This window comes from Etheostoma cragini, chromosome 1 (assembly GCF_013103735.1).
Source record: "Etheostoma cragini isolate CJK2018 chromosome 1, CSU_Ecrag_1.0, whole genome shotgun sequence".
Taxonomy (NCBI): Eukaryota; Metazoa; Chordata; class Actinopteri; order Perciformes; family Percidae; genus Etheostoma; species Etheostoma cragini.
Window position 1 is genome coordinate 23,537,135 of NC_048407.1, and position 20,743 is coordinate 23,557,877.

The 20,743-nt window shown below is 39.9% G+C and overlaps 1 protein-coding gene across 2 annotated transcripts; it reads left to right on the plus strand.

Moving 5' to 3' along the window:
* The first annotated feature begins 501 nt into the window (after positions 1-501).
* cnsta (consortin, connexin sorting protein a) lies at positions 502-20,593 on the plus strand. Of its 2 annotated transcripts, none has more exons than XM_034870265.1 (13): positions 502-685; positions 5,086-5,153; positions 5,465-5,842; positions 6,890-7,554; positions 10,566-10,596; positions 12,459-12,545; positions 13,662-13,743; positions 14,864-14,885; positions 15,124-15,190; positions 16,115-16,683; positions 16,961-17,095; positions 18,634-18,787; positions 19,042-20,593. In XM_034870265.1, the coding sequence occupies exons 2-13, from the start codon at positions 5,141-5,143 to the stop codon at positions 19,248-19,250; spliced, it is 2,412 nt and encodes an 803-aa protein (XP_034726156.1). In that variant the 5' UTR covers positions 502-685; positions 5,086-5,140; the 3' UTR covers positions 19,251-20,593. The 2 variants fall into 2 exon arrangements, with proteins under 2 accessions (XP_034726156.1, XP_034726164.1); XM_034870273.1 differs by having other exon boundaries at positions 16,967-17,095.
* The last annotated feature ends 150 nt before the right edge of the window (positions 20,594-20,743 follow it).

Consider the following 20,743-nt stretch of genomic DNA (forward strand, 5'->3'; position numbering starts at 1 on the left):
TTTTAGTCTATTTTAGTAAGTGCTCAAACCATTTGTCTGATGTTGGCATCTATTATTATTATTATTATTATTATTATTATTATTATTATTCCCTGATTCCACAGAGGTTTGTTATTCACTAGGTTGGTATGCTTTTGTTCTATTATTGGAACTGTGTTCCCATATACCTAAACATCCTGAAAGCTTAAATTATCTATTTTCATGTTATACATGCGAAGCAATAATACATCTGCACAAAAATACTGGTACTCAAATAAATTACTTAATTGTAAAAAACATTTGGTAGATTTGATCGCCTGTCTCTTTTAAGGTAAGGTTTTTTGATTCAAAGGTTGCTTTGAGTCTACACTAGCTGTCCCCCAAATATATTGTTTTGCCAACATCATGAGGTAAAAATAGGTTCTCTTAGAGAATCGGAGCAATGGCTTAAATTGAAGAACTGTCCAAACCTACTAAAAATGTAAGAAATGTCCAAACCTACTGAGTGAAAACACAATCACATACTGACTGTGTTGATACAGAAGGTGGCGACAGTGCATCCTGCTCCCTCCAACAACAGCAGGCGTGATGACAGCGGTAGCAACGACCCCTGACTGCTGGTTACACCTACAGTCATTAACGTTACAACATCCGCAGCAAAGTGTCTAATGCCCGAGTTTTTACCATTCAGCCAACCTTTTCAGCCGTAAGTACCGTTTGATTGTTGTGATGTGTCGCTGAATGTGTTAATGTCTAGCCAATGATTTGAAAATGATGAATGTAGAACAAATTAAGGTGTAGCTGTATATATTTTTTTTCAAATCTCCGCGGTATGTTGGCCAGATGTGATACGGTCGGTAAACGTTAGCTCACGTAAGTTAGCTAGCAAAAAGCAGTATACCGTAGCGTTAACAGCTAGGTAACGTTCACGTTATTGTTATTTAGCTATATATCAGGTTATGTTTGTTATTGGCTATCTCTAACTAACGTTACTCAAACGTTTTCTAGCCTGTCAAGAAGCGCAACGTTGATCAACACCTAACTTGAACCGTAACGATAGAGACCAAGCTAACGTTAATCTCTGTTTTACTTTTAACGCAACGTAACACGCTAAAGTAAGTTTATATTTCTTATTAGACCTAGCTTAATCGTAGGTTTATAAGCCAACAAACTGTTAGCTACTAGCTAGCTAGCGTGGAATTGTTAACGTCGTATCGTTGTCATGGGGGAAATGACAGTCACTGCATGTGTTTTGACTCCCGATCATCAATTTATCTAGCTAGCTAACGTTAAATATAGCAAGCTAGCCATAACGTTAGGAATGCGAAGACATACTTTACCTCTCTAAAAAGGTTAGCTAATGTCAGGTACTTTTTGTTTATATACACATTTAAATCAATGTAACGTTAACATTATACGTAACAATTTATCAAACACAAAATTAGTCTTAATTGCCTTTTATATTTTTAAGGTCTCTTATAGATCAAATTGATGCAGTTCTTGGTAAAAAAAAACAAGTTTGGTTTCGAGTCGACTAATTTCCTCCAGTGAAGGTGGAATTTTCCCAAAAATTAAATGAACTGTACAAACAAAAAAGAAACCTTTTTATAACTTTGTTAATAAGACAGAATCTGTCTCCAACTAGCCACATTTCCTTTCAATTAGTTTCTTCAAACTAATCTACCTGAGGGCAGAGTTACAGCATGCCTGTTATTCCTGCTGTATTTATTTGAGCATTTATTCTTGGTAATGTCTAAAGTTTGAGACATGCTGGCCTTAACTGTTGACCAACACCAATGCATAACATAAACATAAAAAACATAACAAAGCACAAGAAAGATGTATGACCAGTACAGCAACACCTGTATGCGTAATCTCAAGGTCTGTTACACAAGCCTTAATGTCACAGTTGTTTGTCATGTGCTGGTACTGTTTTATCCTCCAGAAGGACATTTAGAGTTTGGAGTGAGAAATGCAATACTGACTTCTGTATGTATCTTAAAGCCATCTAGGAAGCATGCATTGCCAGACCTTCCTCCACAGCGCTGCATAGGAAGGTCTGTTTAGTCCACACAGCATTCCAGGATGGGAGAAAAACATGCTCAGGTTTATTGGCATTTCTTTAAACCCAAAAAACATGCTCAGGTTTATTGGCATTTCTGTAAACCAGTCAGTCTAAGCACCGGACAGAGCAACGGTGTCTTTGCAAAATACCCTTGGGACGGAACTTGTTTTGTTTGATTGTGCTCGTTCAGAATTTGTTTTAGTCAACTTATATTAGACAGATGGTGTAGCTGTCTTGATTTACTCTGCAGAGCTATAAGGAGCAGTTATAAACATCCTAAATCAAAGTTAAAAATGCCAACACAAAGAAAGGGGAAGGTGTGAGACATCCAGCCTAAAATTAAGGACATTTGGTTATTTGACAGCACCTGAACAATTCCTGAAATTAAACACTGTCGATGGAGACTAAAACAGCTTGATATAACATGTGCAGAAGGCACTTTCTCTTTTTAAAATGTCAAGCTTGTGCAACATGAAGGCAAGATGGTTGTGACATCCCAAAGGTTCTCACCTCCCTTTGGAAACCGCAGCCCTCAACGCTGATTTGTTGATGGACTCTTCTCCCAAGATTTTTCTTTCTGACACTTGTATGTGTTACAAATTAGCCTATATGCGTTTGATTGTCCATAAAAGTTTCAATAACATTGTGTACAAAGAATCCAAATTGTGCTAGGTGTGTTAACCAGGACTTTACATGGTTACAGGAAGAACAAATAGCTGAGTTCAGTGGGAAACCAGGACAGCCATATTCCTCTGAGACATGCTTTCATTAGCCTAGATGTGTGTTTGTGGAGGTTTTTGTGGAGTTGAAATATCTGCATGTCAATAATACTGTTGGCGCAGGATTCAGTCATGCATATTGTAGCCAGGGATAGGGGGCAAAGTCATTGCAGTCTTTCAAGACAAGCCATATGTGTGTGTTTGTGGGAAGCACTTCACAAAATAAGTTATGATTAACTGTACCGTGTTTACCTAGTCAGTCGTATCTTACAGGCTAAAGGTCACATATTATGCTTTCCTGTGTTTTCTTTGTCAAATCTACAATGGATTTTCAAACATAGCCAAAACTTTATTGAAGCCTTTTATTGGTGATTTTTCACGGTACAAAGTCCTGCTATATTGTTAGCTACTCCGTTGCATTAGCTCCAGCTTCAACTGTTGAAACCATAGACAGTTAAAGAAGTGGACCAACAGATCCCATTGTTCTGGACGGAGACCAGTGAAGGAAAATAGAAGCGCTTTTCCAGTGATGGCTAGGCATTGCTGCCCAGCCTCCAACTGAGCTTGATGACGTAGCTGTGACGTGGGTAACATGTCTGAAAGTCAAGTCCTCTGGTAGCTGTGCCAAAAGAAATCTTAATCATTCCCCATCAGCAGAGACGGAGAGCGTAGGTATGTGTTATGAGATAACATAGACACAGAGTAATTACTGCTAACTAACATGCTAGTTAACGTTAGTAATTAAGCAAGTGGCATGGTTATGACACAATTGTTAGCCTATTTTTACAAAAAACTTACGGAGCCATACCGTGAAATAGAAGTTAATGGAGCCTTTTATACATTGTCGTGTTTCTTTAGAAATCAACAATAGACAAATAGAGTCTTAAAAACAATTCAGATGTAAAGGTATTTACTGTCAAAGTAGCGCCAAAATGAATTGCAGTCAATGGGATGCTAGCTGCAGTTGATGACTTTGCAGCTTCGTTAAAATGACACCATACGGACCTTCGCTTAGAGAGGAGAGGCTTACCCTCTTCAGTGAAACATGGAGTGGTGACTCCGGACATTCCAGAAAGCGCCCTAGGGCGAAGGTATTAAAGAGACAGCTGCTCCTACAGAGCATCTTATACAGAGGGTGAATACAGGTGCCACAGCCACGGTCAGTATGAGATAAGCAAAGTGCATGTAAACATGTTCTCGTACAAACACAAAATTCAAGTATTAATCCTGAAAATGCGATATAATAGTTTCCCTTTAAGGACTTGGGCTGTTAAGTTTCCAGTTGTTGTTTTTTTCTATATGATACGTTGTCAGAGTTAGGGAAAGTGTGAATCTCTATAATGTCAAATAACCGTCTACATTGATAGATAGAGATACTTTATTTTAAGGAAATGAAGATGTCCAGGATCTTATACACACGATACATACACATAGGCACGCAGACATATGACATCCAAACACACATACATAATACAAAAATACAGAGGAAGATATCAAAAGTGTGCTCTTACAGTAAAGTTAGATAGTAGCGTGTTTAAAGGAGTGGTGTGGAAAAAATGTAGAAAGGTGCAATGGTATCATAGTGCAAGAGAGTGTCAGTGCAAGTACCTTGCCAGTGCAAATTCTATATCTATTCAAGTACAACAGGCTACACAATGTATCAAAAATAGAGTAATCATTACTTAACTATACAGACACTGGTAAAAGACTTGAAGAAAAGTTTAAGTTAAAGTTGAAAACTGTCCAAAAAGACGTGGTGTATTGACCATAGAGGCAAGCTGGACAGGTGGCAAATAGTCAATAAGGGAGTTAACAGTGCCAATCAGTCCAGACCAGGTTAGTCTAGGGTAGTTTGCAGCTAGTGCACTGTATGTATCAAGGCCCCCAAATGCAGGCCTGGTACAAAGGGCAGTGTGCAGAGCATACACCGTCAATCACACTCCTCACCTTCTGTGTAGCATTGAAACACTTAATGGCCCTAGGGACAAAGGACCTACGCAGCCTGTCAGTTTTGCGAGACAGGAGCCTACTACTGAACATGCTCTTCTGCTTGGAGAGCGTGGTGTGCAAGGGGTTGCAGTCATTGACCATTATACTGCAATTCAAGGTGTTGGTAGGAACGTTACACTCTGAAGGTTTATTTTTAAAATCTCTATAAGCTCTATAAATTTAATTTGACTACTCGGAATGTGGTTTAACCTGTTTTGTGTCCCTCCCTTTCTCACTCTCTCTGTTGTCTCTTCGTGGAGTCTGACTTTATCTGTCTTCCTTGTACGTTCTTACATTAATATATGCCTGTCTTCTCTCGCCTCATCCCTGCAGACTTGAATAAGGCCTTGTCAAATAGGCGCCGCTGACCTTGTGAGGGTGGTGCCAGATGGATAATGGGGGTGAGTGTTTGTATTTTCATTAAAGCATTCCACAAAATATAAGCTAAACCTATTTAAGTACAGCTTCCTCAAAACCACACCATCCTTACAAATGAGATGTGATTCACATTGAAAATAACATCAACTAAAAGCTGTTGAGGAAGGCTGGGTGCTGTTTTTTTGCTATTTTTTGGTTGCTTTTTCTTAAGTTACAGCAGACATATACATATGGAGTTACTGTCAACTGAATAACATCCGTAGGAATTCAATTGTTCTTTGGTTTTCTTACTTTCTTATATTGGAAATTTGACTGAGCCTTTATTTATCTCTAGGTGGGCTTGAGAGGGAGGGCCGAGTAATGTCACAAGTTCAGGTGGGTGGGGTGGACCTCTGTGATAACCTCCCCAGCCCTGAAGCTCTCACTGCCCAAACTCGCAATCTCAACCAGACAAACACGCTCACAGAGATTCAACGTCTCTGTCCATCGCAAGACAAAGACGGAGGAGGGATCATCCAAAAAGCCCCAGTCAACAACAATGGGAAGGACATCGAGAAGGAGCGTGGAAGAGGAAGAGAAGACGATGAGGAAGAAGATGTTGATGAGGTGATGAAGGAAGAAGAAGAGGAGGAAGAGTCAGAGGAATCAAGCTGTCTAATTCGCTGCCAGTCTCCAGACACTCCAATGACTGATTCCTCCTATTCAGAAACCGGTAGGGTACATACACACATGAAAGAGAAAATCATATTATATACACACATGGATATACACACTTTCACACACTGTACTGTTTGATGTCTATGCTTCTTACGTTTTACTTTAAGTCTTATTTTACTTAGTTTTTCCTTCTGTTGTTTGTCACTGGGGAGGTAGAGTATTGTGAATAGCTACAGAAACAAAGTTATAGTTAAGTTAACAGAGTTATAGCTTTCTGTTCAAGTAGCAACAGTGTAATGAAGGCCAACGCTCTGGTCTGTGTCTGGCCTACTCCCTGTTATAAGGTCCTTCGTGTGTTTTTAAGTGTTCAGCATTATGGATTGAGGTCAGGCTGACCGGGGGGATTATATACAGGACAAATACGATGTTAGAAGGCCACGTGGATGAGAGAAAAACGGAAATTGAGGAGAGGGATGGAGGAAGAGAAAGATAAAAGGACCTGAGGAGGAAAAAAAAGTAATAAATGGTATATCAGTAAACCAGAGTAGAGAAACACACACACAAAGTCTTTCTTTCTTTCAAGCCAGACATGGTAATCTGTCAAAGTGTTTGTCAAACAAAACCAGTTTATAGCTCTCATTTTTCCATGTCTACGTTTGCACACACATTCGCACAAAATTAAAATCTGGGCTGCTCCATTGTTGTCACATTTTGGACCAACAGTGTATGAACTACTGTGAAAAATGTTAGCGAACACCGTTCCCATAGTTACATCTGTATGTTTAGTAGGGGTGTTACAATTCTCCAAATCCTTGATTATACTTTTGATTCTAAGGTCACAGTTTGATTCGATTTTTTTCTTCTTTTTTTTTAAGCACATGTTAAAAAAATTTAGACTACCCTTTTAGGCAATATAATATCTGACCTTTGTTCGCAATGAACCACATTACATTGTCAAATATAAAACATTTATTAACAACATATTGTAACAATAACTTATCCTCAGTCAATCTTTAAATCAAAGTGTCATTATGGTAGTATAGTCATTATTCTATCTCTAATCTCTCTTTTGGTTTGCTGCTGTCTTTCTTTCCCTCTGTAGGTAGTCTGTTAGAGACTCCATGTGCTTTCAGCCCCGGGACCAGTCCAGAGCCTACATCTCCTGTCATTCCAGTGGTCGGTCCAGAAACAACATATCCCACCAGTCAGGTTGAACTGAGCCAGATTGATGTCAAAGTGGACTCTCATAATACTAAATCAATTGCTTCCACCACAGGGTCCATTACACTGGGACCCACCTTCACCACAGGGCCTATAGATTCTAATACACTTGCTACAACCTCAGACACCAGGCCTACCAGCCCACATGGGCCTACCTGCATCACAGAAGCTACAGACGAGATAGCAAAGAATACCCACTTCATTACAAATCATGTCACCTCTTCCACAGGACCTATCGCCTCAACTGCAGAGACATTTACAGTAACTGCTTGCACCACAAGGCTTAATACTTCTGTTGCTTCCACCGATTTGAGTGCAGGACCCCTTACCTTCACCACAGGGCCTATGGTTACCAGTACAGAATTCACTACCACCACAGGACATATAACGTCAAATTGGGAACACATTACCTCCACACCAGTGCCCACTTGTTTCTCAGTCTCCAGCTGCACCACAGGGCATATTCCAAGCCCTACCCTGCTGGAGTCTCTGGAGGAGTTGGCACAAAGAGGAGATGACACTCACCTACCACAGTACCTACACCAGGTAACCTGTCTGTGTTATCTTTGGCAAAGTTATGTCAGATACTGTGAGCTGTGGATCACTAACAATTATTTCAGTCACTCACTTAAACAGACACACTTCTCTTTATAGTTTCTTTAAGTTTTTCTTGCTCTCTTTCTGTCATTTTAGTCTCTTTAACCTCTTGCCCTAGCAAAAGTTATAAAATCACAGTTATCCGCTCAGCATTATAATCAGAATGACACTTTCTATCCTAAGGCATGGGTGTCTTCAGTGTCTACACACAGACATGCACGCAAGGACGCACACATGCCACATGCACACTACATGAAAACATACACTCTAAGTCTTTCTCAGCTCAATTCTCTCTCACACACACACCTGCATGACAGAACATGTTTGTTATGGGGTGTGTGTGTGAATATTTCTGTCAATTTGATTTACAAATGTAAATTTACAACAGGCACACCTGAGCAATGCTTTCTTCCAGTCAAACAGGTGTGTATGTGAAAGCCTGACACACCACGCCGGCCTAGTGTGTGCGGTGTGTCCCCCACCGTCGCCAAGCGTCTGCCTTTGTCTGCCTTTAATGTTGAGTCAGCGTAGTTGGCCAAACAGCCAATTCATCATGATCATGATTGGCTGTTTAGCTTGAAAACATGAGGACACAGGGCTCCTTTTTATTTTTCATCTCATCTGATCAATCAAATACACATATGAGCTGTCAAAATTGGTCAAAAATTACTCTTGAATGTTCAAATGATTGGAATATGTTTTTTTGCACATTATGTCCATAAGATGGCAAATGTACAATGAGTTATACATAACTACTTGCATAGGAATATTTATTACAACAAAAACATGTCTTTTAAAAGATCTCTACATACTTACACATTGCAAAACAAACTAACATTAATAAACTATACTTAATATAAAGACTTTAATAAACCTCTCTCTCTCTGCACCGCTAAACAGTTAGCCCCCTAGCAAGCTAGCAAGCTTACCAGCCAGCAGGCCAGCCTCTGAATTAGTAAAATGTAAGAACTTAATGTTTAATTCACACGCTCTTGTCAAATTGATGAAAAGCACATTGCTGTGGCCAGATGAGTGACAATTTTGTTTTGCAAATTTTCTGTAACTAGTGTCTGATGAAGGCATGTTGGCTGAAATTAGCAAGCGCTAACGAGCCAGCAGTGGGGTGTTCGTTGTTTGTTGTCGGTATCCTAACAACGTAATCCGGTTTCCCTTGTTAAATGACGAGTGGATCACCACGGCCTGCTGGTGTGGAAAGGTATTTGCTCTCACATAGGCGCAGAACGCACTTAATACCCGGTCGTCGGCTGTAATCTCTGCGGTGTATTCCAATGCTAATCTTTGGCCAAGACAAAAGCGAGTAGAGGGGACGAGAGGTGACACCACAGTCCCCCGCCATCGGCTTGGTTTGTCATCTGAGCTCTTTCCTAATTCCCAGTTTCTGTCCAAGCCGTGGTTTGAAAGCAACATCCAATAAATATGACCTGTTCTACAACTGCAGCAGCTATTCATTGTTTTTTTGTATTTTAGAATTTCTGTTTACTTTTAAAAAGCAAAACTAACTAAGTAATTTTGACCGAGGAGACAAAACTAGACCTTTTACTTCTGAAATAATCATAATGAGGAAGCTTTTGTTCACATTTTAGAGAACGTTAATATTTGCCACGTTAATTATGTATTATTTTACCCACTCGTTATTCATAAGAATGTTGCCCAATCCGTCGATTAACCGCAGGGTCGTGGATCTCTCTCTCTCTCTCTCTCTCTCTCTCTCTCTCTCTACTTTTTCCTCTTTGTCTTTTTGTCACGCCTCTTTGTTTACAGTACATGCCGCAGGTAAAAAGACTTCCCTAGAGGATTAATTGATGTATCCTTGATTATACCTCCTCGCGTCTCTGCGTACGCATTCATGTGTATTTAAACACATCTTCATAAGAAAAGAGGCATGATAGCACAAATCTGCTTGTGTGTAAGCTCTGCTACAATAGTGACTTTGGAAGATGTTTAAAAGGACAGTCACTAACTTTAATATTTCAACTGTCCCCAGTCAGTAAGATTTTAAAAGAAAATGTACTTTCAGTAATTATAGAAAATGATTGCTCCTCTGGCATCAGCTTTACAACAGGTACAAAGGTTCTACAACTGGTCCAAATGAGCAATTGTTTTCAGGCCTAATTGAAGTTGACACAAAGGCATAAAGGTCAATAATGTTTTAAATTTTATGATAAAAATACTTGCATTCAGTTAAGTCTGTCTTGTTTATTCTATTGAATTTAAAAGTGTTTGTCATGTTTTGTGCAAAAATAAAAAACATTTTCTATATTTCAAGAAGTGACAGTACAGTATAGTAGACTGTACTTTTGTGGATATGTGAGCCCTGTCTACGGATGTTTAACGGATGTAAAAAACAGAAAACAAATTTCTCTTTCCAACTTCTGAATCTGGACCACGTCAGTACATTCACCCTATAGAGGTCGCTCAGTCGTCACTGCCCCTCACTTCATTAGAAATGTGAGAGCCTTTTGTGCCCTCCTTTTCTCCTCTCTCTCTATCTCTCTCACACACACACACTTCTCTTGTTCTGAGGTCAGCTGAGCAGCATGAAAGCGACACTTGCTGAAGAGAGGTAGAGTGTCTAAAATGGTTTCTTGCGGTGTCTTGCTTTACACTTACTCTTGTTTTCACTGTCTCTCCTAAATGCTAGGGACGTGCTTAACTGTTTCACTATGTTTCAGATATCAGGATCATTTTTCTGCCATAGTTAATGATTATAGAAGCCATTTCAGCAGTAGCAGAACAGTTACAGCTCTGTATAGTATGGTGTTTCTTTTTTCCAGATTGACGTTTTTTCTAGCTGTTTTCTTGCATCTAACTCATTAACTAATCCTATGTCATGTTCAATAACCCATTGGGCCAGACTCTGGTAGCTTGCTTGCATTTTAAAAGCATGCACTTAAAAAAAAAGAAAAAAAAAGAAGTAATGTCTGTCTCTCTCTTTGCAGATTGCCGAGGCCTTTGTCCTTCAGAAAGACTGTATCCTTATGAATATGTTGGGGGCCAGCTTTTATTTTAATATGTGCTATGAGTGTCATTCCCTTACCTCCATTACACTAACATTGCTGTTTTTATTCATGTGTTTTTCTTTGGCTAACCTTCACTTGTCTATGATTTCTAATCTGATTTATTTCACTCACTGTACTTGGAGTATGTCCACACTATTACGTTTACATTTTAAGACTGCATTTATTAACAAGCACGTCCTCACAAGCGCTTTATGACCATTTCAGAAATAATATCCATCCATACTAGTACCTGAAAACACATATCACATGAACATTCACGTGCATGCCCAGTGTACGTGAATGGTCATGTGATGTGCATTTTTCAGGCTGGGATGGATAGATAGATAGATATTAGGTTAATTATGCCACTGGACATGGGAAGTGTCGCAAACTGCTTGAGTAATAGCTTGCCTCCTGCTCCTGTGGGCAGTAATAGCAGAATAAAACAGCAAAACAGCTGCTAGACAAGGTCAGCAACACCTGTAATTTGTTATCCATGTTGAATTAACCAATTAGTCAAGGCTGACATCGTTTGTTTTCTTCCGGGAAAGGGTCACAGGATAGGGGTGTAACAAATCAGGGCAGGACATGTCATGACGGATAAGACCCAATCAGGAAGTGAACGTCTGGGCTTGTGTCATTGCTTTGTCAGGTCTGTCCGCAAGACGCAAAGGTAAAAATTCTTAGAATGCATGATTTTTCAATCCGGTCTATGCTACAGGAGAACTTTAACACTGATAGGCTTTCGTGGCACATCGTAACACACATTGCTCTGCGTTGACTTATTTTTTTGCACTAAAAATCACTTCGCGTTTGGTGTGAACACACCACAAGAGCTTGAGGATTTGAAGCGACTTTCTGTGGATTACCGGAGGAGTACAGGAATACATGGAGGAGAAAAGAGTGGAAAAGAACTTGTGAAATAAGAAGAGGATAAGGTAAAACACTGAACAGAAGGAGATAAGGAAGCACGAAAGAGACAGAATAGACAAGGAGAACATGAAGAGGGGTAATTACAGAAGGTGAAACGGAGAGGAAAAGCACCTGTAGCTGAGCTGGTTTACACAGAAGGCCCACAAGTCGGAGAGGCAGAGAGAAAGAACACACATACACCGAGGGAAGATAGATAACATGTTGACAAAACAATTCACTTGTCAGATGAGGAAAGATTGCAGCATTTAAAGGGCCTTTCCAAGTAAACAGTCAAAAAATGGTTATCAACAGTCACTAACAAAGCCGTTTCCTGGATTGATATAGAGCTTCCTTTTAGTGACATTAGGTAATGCTAATCAGTTGAACGTTTTAGCTGTTAGCAAATCAAAAGGTTCTTTGATCCTTAACCATTTTTTTAAAATGTTGACCGTCACTGTACAGTGCATTCTCACAATCTGAAAGAGACGCTCTCATACATGCAAACACTTACAATCAATAAAGACTAAGTATAAAGCAGAGTAGGTTAAAGGGAGGAAGAAAGGCGGGATAGCAAGAATGAGAAAAAATTGAAAATTCTGACAGGATTAATCAAAAATATGAGACACAGTTGGAGGGAAGAAAGAGAAGGGATAGCTAGCTTAGCTATGTCATGCATGTATATAAGGCTAGTTAGAGAGAGAGAGAGAGAAAGCCTTTAGCCATGTCAAAGAAGGGTTGTGTTCTGACTGCTCATATCCATAAACATGAGTAACAGCACCCCGGTGCTTTCTCCCTCTATCTCTTTTGGTCTAACTCTAATTTCCCCCTCTTCTCCTGCCTTCTTTTCTCTTTGTTATCCTATTACGTTAGTCATGCGTGCATGTGTGTGTTTTAATGTGTTTCTTAACCTGTGCTGTTCAGACCAGCGGGCATTATGGTGCATCCGACTAGAGAGACTCTATCATCAGAGAGTATTGGTCAATCTGAATGCACTACAGGAACAGTGGGGTAACGCACATGCACACAAAGTACACAAGCATCGGATGCACAAATACAGTGGGGCTTGGAAGTTTGGGCACCCCAGGGAAAAATGTGTATTGATGTGCATAAATAAGCCAAGAAAAGATGGAAAAATCTCCAAAAGGCGTCAAATGACAGATTAGACATTCGTACAATATGTCACAAAAAATTAGATTTTTATTTCCACCATTTACACTTTCTAAATAACAGAAAACAAAAAAAATTTAATTATTAAAGTTAAAGAGAGGATGGCTTCTACAAATGGATGATGATCCTAAACACACCTCAAAATCTACAGTGGATTACATCAAGAGGCGTAAACTGAAGGTTTTGCCATGGCCTTCACAATCTCCTGACCTCAACATAATTGAAAATCAGGGTGCCAGAACGTTTGCAGACGCGATTTTTTTGTTTTCTGTTATTTTGAAAGTGTAAATGATGGAAATCCAATCTAACTTTTTGTGACATATTTTACGAGTGTCTAATCTGTCATTTAAAGTCTTTTGGAGATTTGTCCATCTTTTCTTGGCTTCTTAATGCACGTTAATACAAATATTTACCTGGGGTGCCCACACTTTCAAGCTAAACTGTACCAAAATGTAGATTATGTTGTCCATGTAACATACTTAGTAGTATACTGTATGTATTAATATGTAAATATATATATATATTATTTATTGGGTTTTGGGCATCTAAAAATAGAAGTCTTATCAATGATATTAACTTGCAAAGAATTAAGTATGACAATATAGTAAATACAAGAATTTTATACAGACTAAACCTAAAAAGGTATTGTACTATGAAACAGTTGCACTTTTTATTGAGGCATTACAAATTACTGAATTTCATTCTTGTCATTGCTTGTGCTATCAAGCATAAAACTACTCAACAGTATAACTGTAACCTCTGTGTCTTGTCCATAGGATGCCAATAATATATATTTAATGTATTTAAGTGATCTTATAATTTCAATTCCATCAGGAAACATTCAGGATTATGGATCCTATTTATTGTATGTGTAATGCTTATAGGGAGCTCAGCTCTTAGAGGCTTCCTCATAGTTGTAACAATGCTTGTAACTCCCTGTATCTCCGTCTCTCTTAGAAAGTCAGTGTAGAGGTTCTTTCTCAGACCTCGCAACCCAACATCTGGACACTCTTAAAAACATCTGCGAGACGCACAGTCGGTCAGTCTGCATGCATGCATGTTTGTGGGTGTGTTAATGTTCTCTTTGCGTGTACTTTTTCCTAAATGGAGTATTTATTGTCACCTAAATCACAATCCAGTCCAACATTTTGGGGAAATATGCTTGTTAACTGTCTTAACCAAGTCAGAGAAAAATATAACATCATTTTCACTGCAGAAATAGGTCTGAGATGTGTTTTGCTTTGATTGGAAAAGTCAGATTAGGACTGACACAAATGCTTTGCTTCACCAGTCTCCTGTGGAAATCACTAATATGTACCTGCTTAGATGTATGCTTGTGACTAAAATTTTAAAGTAAAATAAACAAGTGTCAATAAGACAGGTTTGGATTTACTTACTCACTTAAAACTGAGCAAGGTTGTTTCCCCTTTTTTGTCTTTGACTTTCTACTCTTTGCTAACCTAAATCTCTGTAAGGGAAGAACAAAGCCTAAATGAATACCAATATTCTCATCATACTCTAGTTAAGATTGTGTACAAGCATATTTACCTGGACTGTCTTAAAAACACTGTATGGTAAGTGTGTGGGGACATATTTGCAAGTTGTTGCAATATTCCAGAAAATGTTGACAATAATCAATTAATTAAAATATTGTGGATCTGTAGTAAAGAATTTTTGTGTGTGCATTGTGTTGTTTGGTGAGGAGTGTGTAAAAGTGGCTGTTGTTTGATGTGCTCATGCAAGTGTAACAAATTAGTCAAGTGAAGCCCACCTTAGCATTTTTAATTATTTAATAGGAAGTCCAAAGTGTATTATAACTGCCAGACACACACCATACGTGTGTGTGTGTGTTTGCGCGTGTGTGTGCAGTGTGCACAGTGATAGTTTAAACATATGGCTCTTTGCTGCTGCTGCACTTTCAGATATTTGAGCCATCACACTGCTTGGGTTTCATTGGCACCACACACACACACACACACACAAACACACACACACACACACACGTTGTAATGGCCAGAGAAATGTGTTCCAGCTAATATTAGATTGGGAGAGTAGAGAGGGGTCACCCATGTTTCACGTCTTCATTTCCCAAAACCAAGAACTGACTGTCAATACTCTAACGATCTCACTCTGTTTCTCTTTCTGTCTTCTGTTCATAGACCAGGAGCTAGAAATGCTGTGGTAAGACATTCATCATTGTTGTGTGTGTCTGTGTGTATGACATAGGGAATGTACATACAGTACAATAAGATTAATAAGGCAGAATGAATGTGTATTTTTTACTAATTGAGGCAATGTTAACATGTTGCATGTAAAATATCTATTAAGTGTCCATAGTGTACACCTTAAGTTAAGTGTGCATGTAATCATAGGTTCAATTTTAAAGTCTGTCTGTGTGTGTGTGTGTGTGTGTACACAGTGTGTATCTCTGGACCTTTTGAGGCCTGCACTTGAAGAAGGTGGTGCACTGTCTTCATGTACCTCAGGTGAGTGAGTGGGTTCATTTATGTCATGTCAGGGTAGGAATATCCCTTCTCCAAGTCTGCTTACTAGCTTTTTCCATAGCTTTCAACCGAAAGGAAGGAGATGAGTTTTCAATTGCATCTCCCAATTTAATTTTTAAATTTTGGAAAAAGCAATTAAGTGGTTCTTAAATGGTAACTGTCGTTTTTTCCACCCTATTTTCCCATGTTTTTATGTCTAAGTGACTGATGGGAACAACAATCTTGTTCTTGATTTACCTTCACAAAAGCCACTGAAGGGCTCAGAATATTATTCCAAATGTCTGACAACATTATAAAAAGGATCCCTTTAGAGAAAGACCTTTAAAACATCTTTGAGACATCTTTAAAATCTGTAGAACTTGGATCGCAATACAACTGTGAATCGATTATTATTTTTTATTTTTTTGCACACCCCTAACAAACACACACACACAGAGGAATGTATCGGACTGTAAGGCGAAGGATTTTGTTATGAGATCAAGAAAACTTTTGCTACGAACATGCCAGAATACTGTCTGCCTTTTTTCTGGCACATGTAGCATTTATGGACTCCCTGCTATGGTTTACTGTTTGTGTTGACAAACTTAAGACATTTGTGATATCACATGGAAAACAGGGAGCTTGCAAAAGATTTTGAAACCCAGGAGAGATTAGTGAATGGATACATGGAAAATCTGATGCCAGCAGCTCCCATTGCAATGTACACTCTGTTGAAAAGATGTATTTAAGAGGTTTTGTTTGTCTGTGGAGAAACACACAAAGAACTGATTTATTCTTCAACTCTCTTTATTCAATGTTTAAAACATCTTTCTGTCCCCTCCCCCTTACTATCTACTTTTATTTCTACATCCCTCCACACTTTCCACCACTCTTCATCTTAATTCTCTGTTTCTCTTGTTCATCCAGCCCATCAGGATGACAAAGGGATAGAGCAGAGAGCCGGAGACTCCTTCTGTTCTCAAAGCAGCCATTCAGTCATACCATCCTTTAAGTTGACTGATAGGCTCAATTCCCCTGAGATCCCCGAAAAGGACAAGGAAGACCCAGACTGGGAAGTAGAGGGAAAGGACTGTTTCTATGGAGATCAGCTGACTGACAAGCAAGGCAGCGACAAGGAGGGAGGAGAAGCAGAAGGAGTGGAAGGATACACCATTTCATTCATAGGAAATGGACTGCACCTCTCTACAGTTGGAGAAATGGATCAGTCCAAGCCTGCAGAGCAGCAGAGAGGAGATTTAGGTCCTGCACAGGAGAAGGAGGCAAAAAGAGGCAGAGAGGAGAGGGACGTGGCGGAGGCAGCGGGGAATTTGGAGATGCAAGGTGAGGTAGATGGAGAAGAGAAGGAGAAGGAACGAGACTCTCCTCTATGTCAGAAAGCTCTCCTAGTGGAGACTCCGGTCAGAAGGGCAGAGGTGGAGGTACAACAGCTGCACCAGGAAGCCCTAGCTGAGGAGAAGCTACATGAGGAGACCCAGGTACATATCAGAATTTGTAAATAAAAGTAAATATAGGGAAATACAAGCGCAATTTTAAAGTCTGTCATTTATGTCATCTGTGCACTCCTAGTTTGGTTGTTTGGGTTGTAATTAAATAAATTAAATTTTACTTTCTACAATGACTTGACACCAGATTGAGTATCGTATTTGTTTTGTTCTGTTGATGAGGTTTTCCATTGCTCCAGGTTTATGAATTGGTGATGTTTGTATATTGATATGTACAGTAAGTTATAACTGGATTTCTTTATCCCTGCAGCAGGAGCAGGAGGAAGAGGAAGATGAGGAGGAGGAAGAGGAGGAGGAGGAGGATGAGTACAAAATTAATCGAGTTGACATAATTAGAGAAGCATCCTCACTGGACGACATGGCTAAACTCATCACTGTAGAGGAGGTGTGTACATTATCATGCTTTGCTGTGGACGAGTTAGGAAGAATGTTTATATGTTTAGCAAGTTAGGTTACATTGATATCATTTGTATGGTATTTATTGTTGATGCATTTGCATGAATGCTGTTGTGGATGAAGCGTTAGATTACTTACAAGTCTGCAATATAAAATATATCCTGGCATTATTTGTTACATTTTATCTAGCTCTCAGCCTCTGAGTCTAAAGTAATAACTACCTATTGGGGCCAGCACCCTGCACCCAGATAGCTGAGCCAAAATGCAAAGCTCTCAATCAACTGGTTAGTTTTCGTTCCCACCCTTACCTATGGTCATGAAGGCTGGGTCATGACCGAAAGAACGAGATCCAGGGTACAAGTGTCCGAAATGGGTTTCCTCAGGAGGGTGGCTGGCGTCTCCCTTAGAGATAGGGTGAGAAGCTCAGATATCCGTGAGGAACTTGGAGTAGAGCCGATGCTCCTTCGCGTCAAAAGGAGCCAGTTGAGGTGGTTGGGGCAACAGGTAAGGATGCCTCGCGGGTGCCTCAATAGGGAGGTGTTCCAGGCAAGTTCAACTGAGAGGAGACCTAAGGGAAGACCCAGGACTAGGTGGAGGGATTATATCTGCAACCTGGCCCGGGAACACCTCGGGATTCCCCCAGTCAGCGCTGGAGTGTGAGCACTGTAATTTCCATTTTTATGGATGAAATAAACTTGACTTGACTTGACTTGGTTGATGTGGCTCGGGAAAGGGAAGTTTGGGGTACCTTGCTGGAGCTGCTGCCCTCACGACCCGATACCAGATAAGCTGATGAAGATGGATGGGGGGATAATTTCTATGAACAGAACTACAAAACCTATGACCTGTTGACCTCAGGCCTGTCTCCGCCCATTACGATGTGTTCACTGTGTATTGCAGGGAAATATGATCCGCCTTGAGCACGGTGTAATTTATTTTGATTGAGTGCTGAATTGCTGCGGAGCTCTCCGCCATCCGGCAAAACTAGAAGCTGTGCGTATCTGCTCCGGAGAGCTGCGGACTGCCGGAGCTGGGACAGAGATGGAATGCAGCCGTTCCGTAGTCAGTGGAAACACACACATTGACTTTAATGGAAAGTTATTGACTCCGCCACTGTTCCGGACAGATCTGCAGCCGTTCTGCAGTTGGTGGAAATTGCAGGTTACCCGGGTGCCGGCAAAGAGTGACACCGCTGGCTCTTTCCAGACCAACAACACAGAGAAATCTAGTCTCAGGGGGACATGAAGCAGTGCATGGTACTGTGTTACTGACTGTAAACAACTGTAAGTGTGTAGGGGGAGCGTCGATAGTTATAAAGTTAAATACTGTTGATTGTGTGATTTCCTGATACCTGGTGGGTATGGCTGGTGTGGTGCACCCAACATGTTTGCACACAATGTTGTCAGTGTCTTTGTATAAAGATGAACAGATCAAATTTTATTTTGGTATAAATATAAATTATATTTTGTTGATATATGTGTCTGTGCTTCCTAACATCTCTTTGTTTTTTTGTCTTTTGCTTGTCAGATGTCTCCTTCCTCTGGCTTGGTTTCCATATTGAAGAAGCGGCAAGTTTGTGTGGACAACAAGAGTGGGTCTGCCAGCTCAGAGCCCCAACACGACAACGTCCCTGCTAAAAGACGCGTCCACTTCCAAGTCCCTGAAGATGGCTACGAACCTGGTGTGTTTGTGTGTTTATAGCCTACGGATCAGAGATTTCATAAAAATAGGACTAGTAAATTTCCTCACTATAAGTGAGCCAATTTGTAACATTGATTGGCTTATATTCAAGACTGGGTAACTTACACCAAATATATACAGATCTGTTGCAACATTGTCAACAATGGTAGAGAAAATCTAAAAACTTTTCAAGGCTTTGTTATTAATCCACTGTCTGCTTCCCTCCAACTTTCCCTCTGTTTCTCTTTTCTGTAGATGTTGGCGGTGGAGACTCCTGTCTGCTTCTTTTCCTGCTGTGTCTGGTTACCGTAGTGATCAGTGTGGGTGGCACCGCCCTTTACTGTGCTCTGGGCGATGCTCACTCGTCAGTCTGTCAGGACTTCTCCAGAAATGCAGAGTTCTACATGGGCCAAATACAGCACGGGATAGCTCAGATCCAACATTGGTTTGTCCCCCGGTCATAGCAGTAAAGAGTTTGTCAACATTGTGGAACCACTGGCCTTACTGTTTATCACTGTGGGCTCCAGCAGCCCCTGCTGATTCATGGGACAATGTTTTCAGTGGTAATGGTACCAGGTAGCTGCTCAATCCCTGCCAATGTGGAGAAAGTGGCTTTTATGCTGCCTAATTGGCTAAATGATTATATCAGGTGCAGTTGGTAATTGTAAGCCTGCACTACTGCATTTTTAATGCTCTTTGAATACAATCTTAGGGTTCATTGAGCCTAAAAGTCATAGGTCAGATGTCTCCTTACAACAGTAGTTTGAAAGGGTAAGTAGAGAGAAGGAATGGAGACTGCTTAACAGCAGGTCAAGAACTGACCTACACACATCTCTACCCTGTCCGGATCAAAGAGGTTATAACATTTTAAGCTAAGTTTAGAAAGTGTCATAATGAACTAGTCAACACATTAACTGTCAACCAGTGAGTTTTAAAAGTCCCCGATAGTTGAATCAACCCTGACTGGAAACACACGTTCACTGACTTCTCTAATACTCAACGCCCTCTGTTAAGAATAAGAATAAATTAGTAAAGGCTGCCACCCACGGAGATGTAAAAAAAAATATGTATAATGTTTAGTTTGTAAACGGGGGGGGGGACAGAGATGCTCTCTACCCACACACACACTGCACACGTGGGAAGTGGCCCAATGGGCATTTTACAAACTCCTGCAACCACTAGTGTTTTATTATCTTTTATTGTTGAATTTTAAAATTGTAAATGGAATTTTAAAATGAACATACATTCTTTGTTCTACTACTTGGAATGAAATAATTGTGTCTTAATCAACCTTTGAATGAACATTTGGAGTTTATTTAGTTTAGACTTTGCTTTGTGTCACCTCTGGGGAATTTATGTATCATTCACGTTTGACACAAGCATCCTGTTGCTGTCCTTTTCTGTACTGCACTTTTTGCAGTGAGCTGACATGGCTGCCACTGGAGACTAGTCCAAACTGTCCATTAATGGGTTTTAATGAGCTATATTAAGCTTTGTGTAGCATATGCAACATGAACAGGAACACAATGCACCTCTGTATATATTGTCAAAAGAATGTTTAACATGTTGCACATAAGGCTGGTACGATTCTTTTTTTTTTTTTTAAGATATTGCAATATTTCTACAGGAACGGTTGTTTTGGTCCTGGACTAAATGCAAGCTGTACATGATTTGATCAGGAACAAAAAACTGTTTCAGGTTCATTATGAAAGGTTCATGCCAGTGAACAACAGTTATGCACAGATAACTTTCACAGAAAATACTCAACTCTTAAGCAGGTCTGGCTAGTTATGGAATATTTCTGGAGGGAAAAAACAACCAAAAAATCTGAATTGTACAATTATTGTACAGTAGGAAACTACTGTACTAAAATTATTCAGTGTACTCAATCAGTACAAGCCTTGATGTTGTTAGGATCATTTGAAGCTCTGTCTGCCTGTTTGTGTTGCTCTTAGGA

Coding starts and splice junctions, on each gene's coding strand:
- cnsta (XM_034870265.1), top strand. Junction 7,555..10,565: donor TACCACAGTACCTACACCAG/GTAACCTGTCTG, acceptor CTCTCTTTGCAG/ATTGCCGAGGCCTTTGTCCT. Junction 10,597..12,458: donor CTTTGTCCTTCAGAAAGACT/GTATCCTTATGA, acceptor TGTGCTGTTCAG/ACCAGCGGGCATTATGGTGC.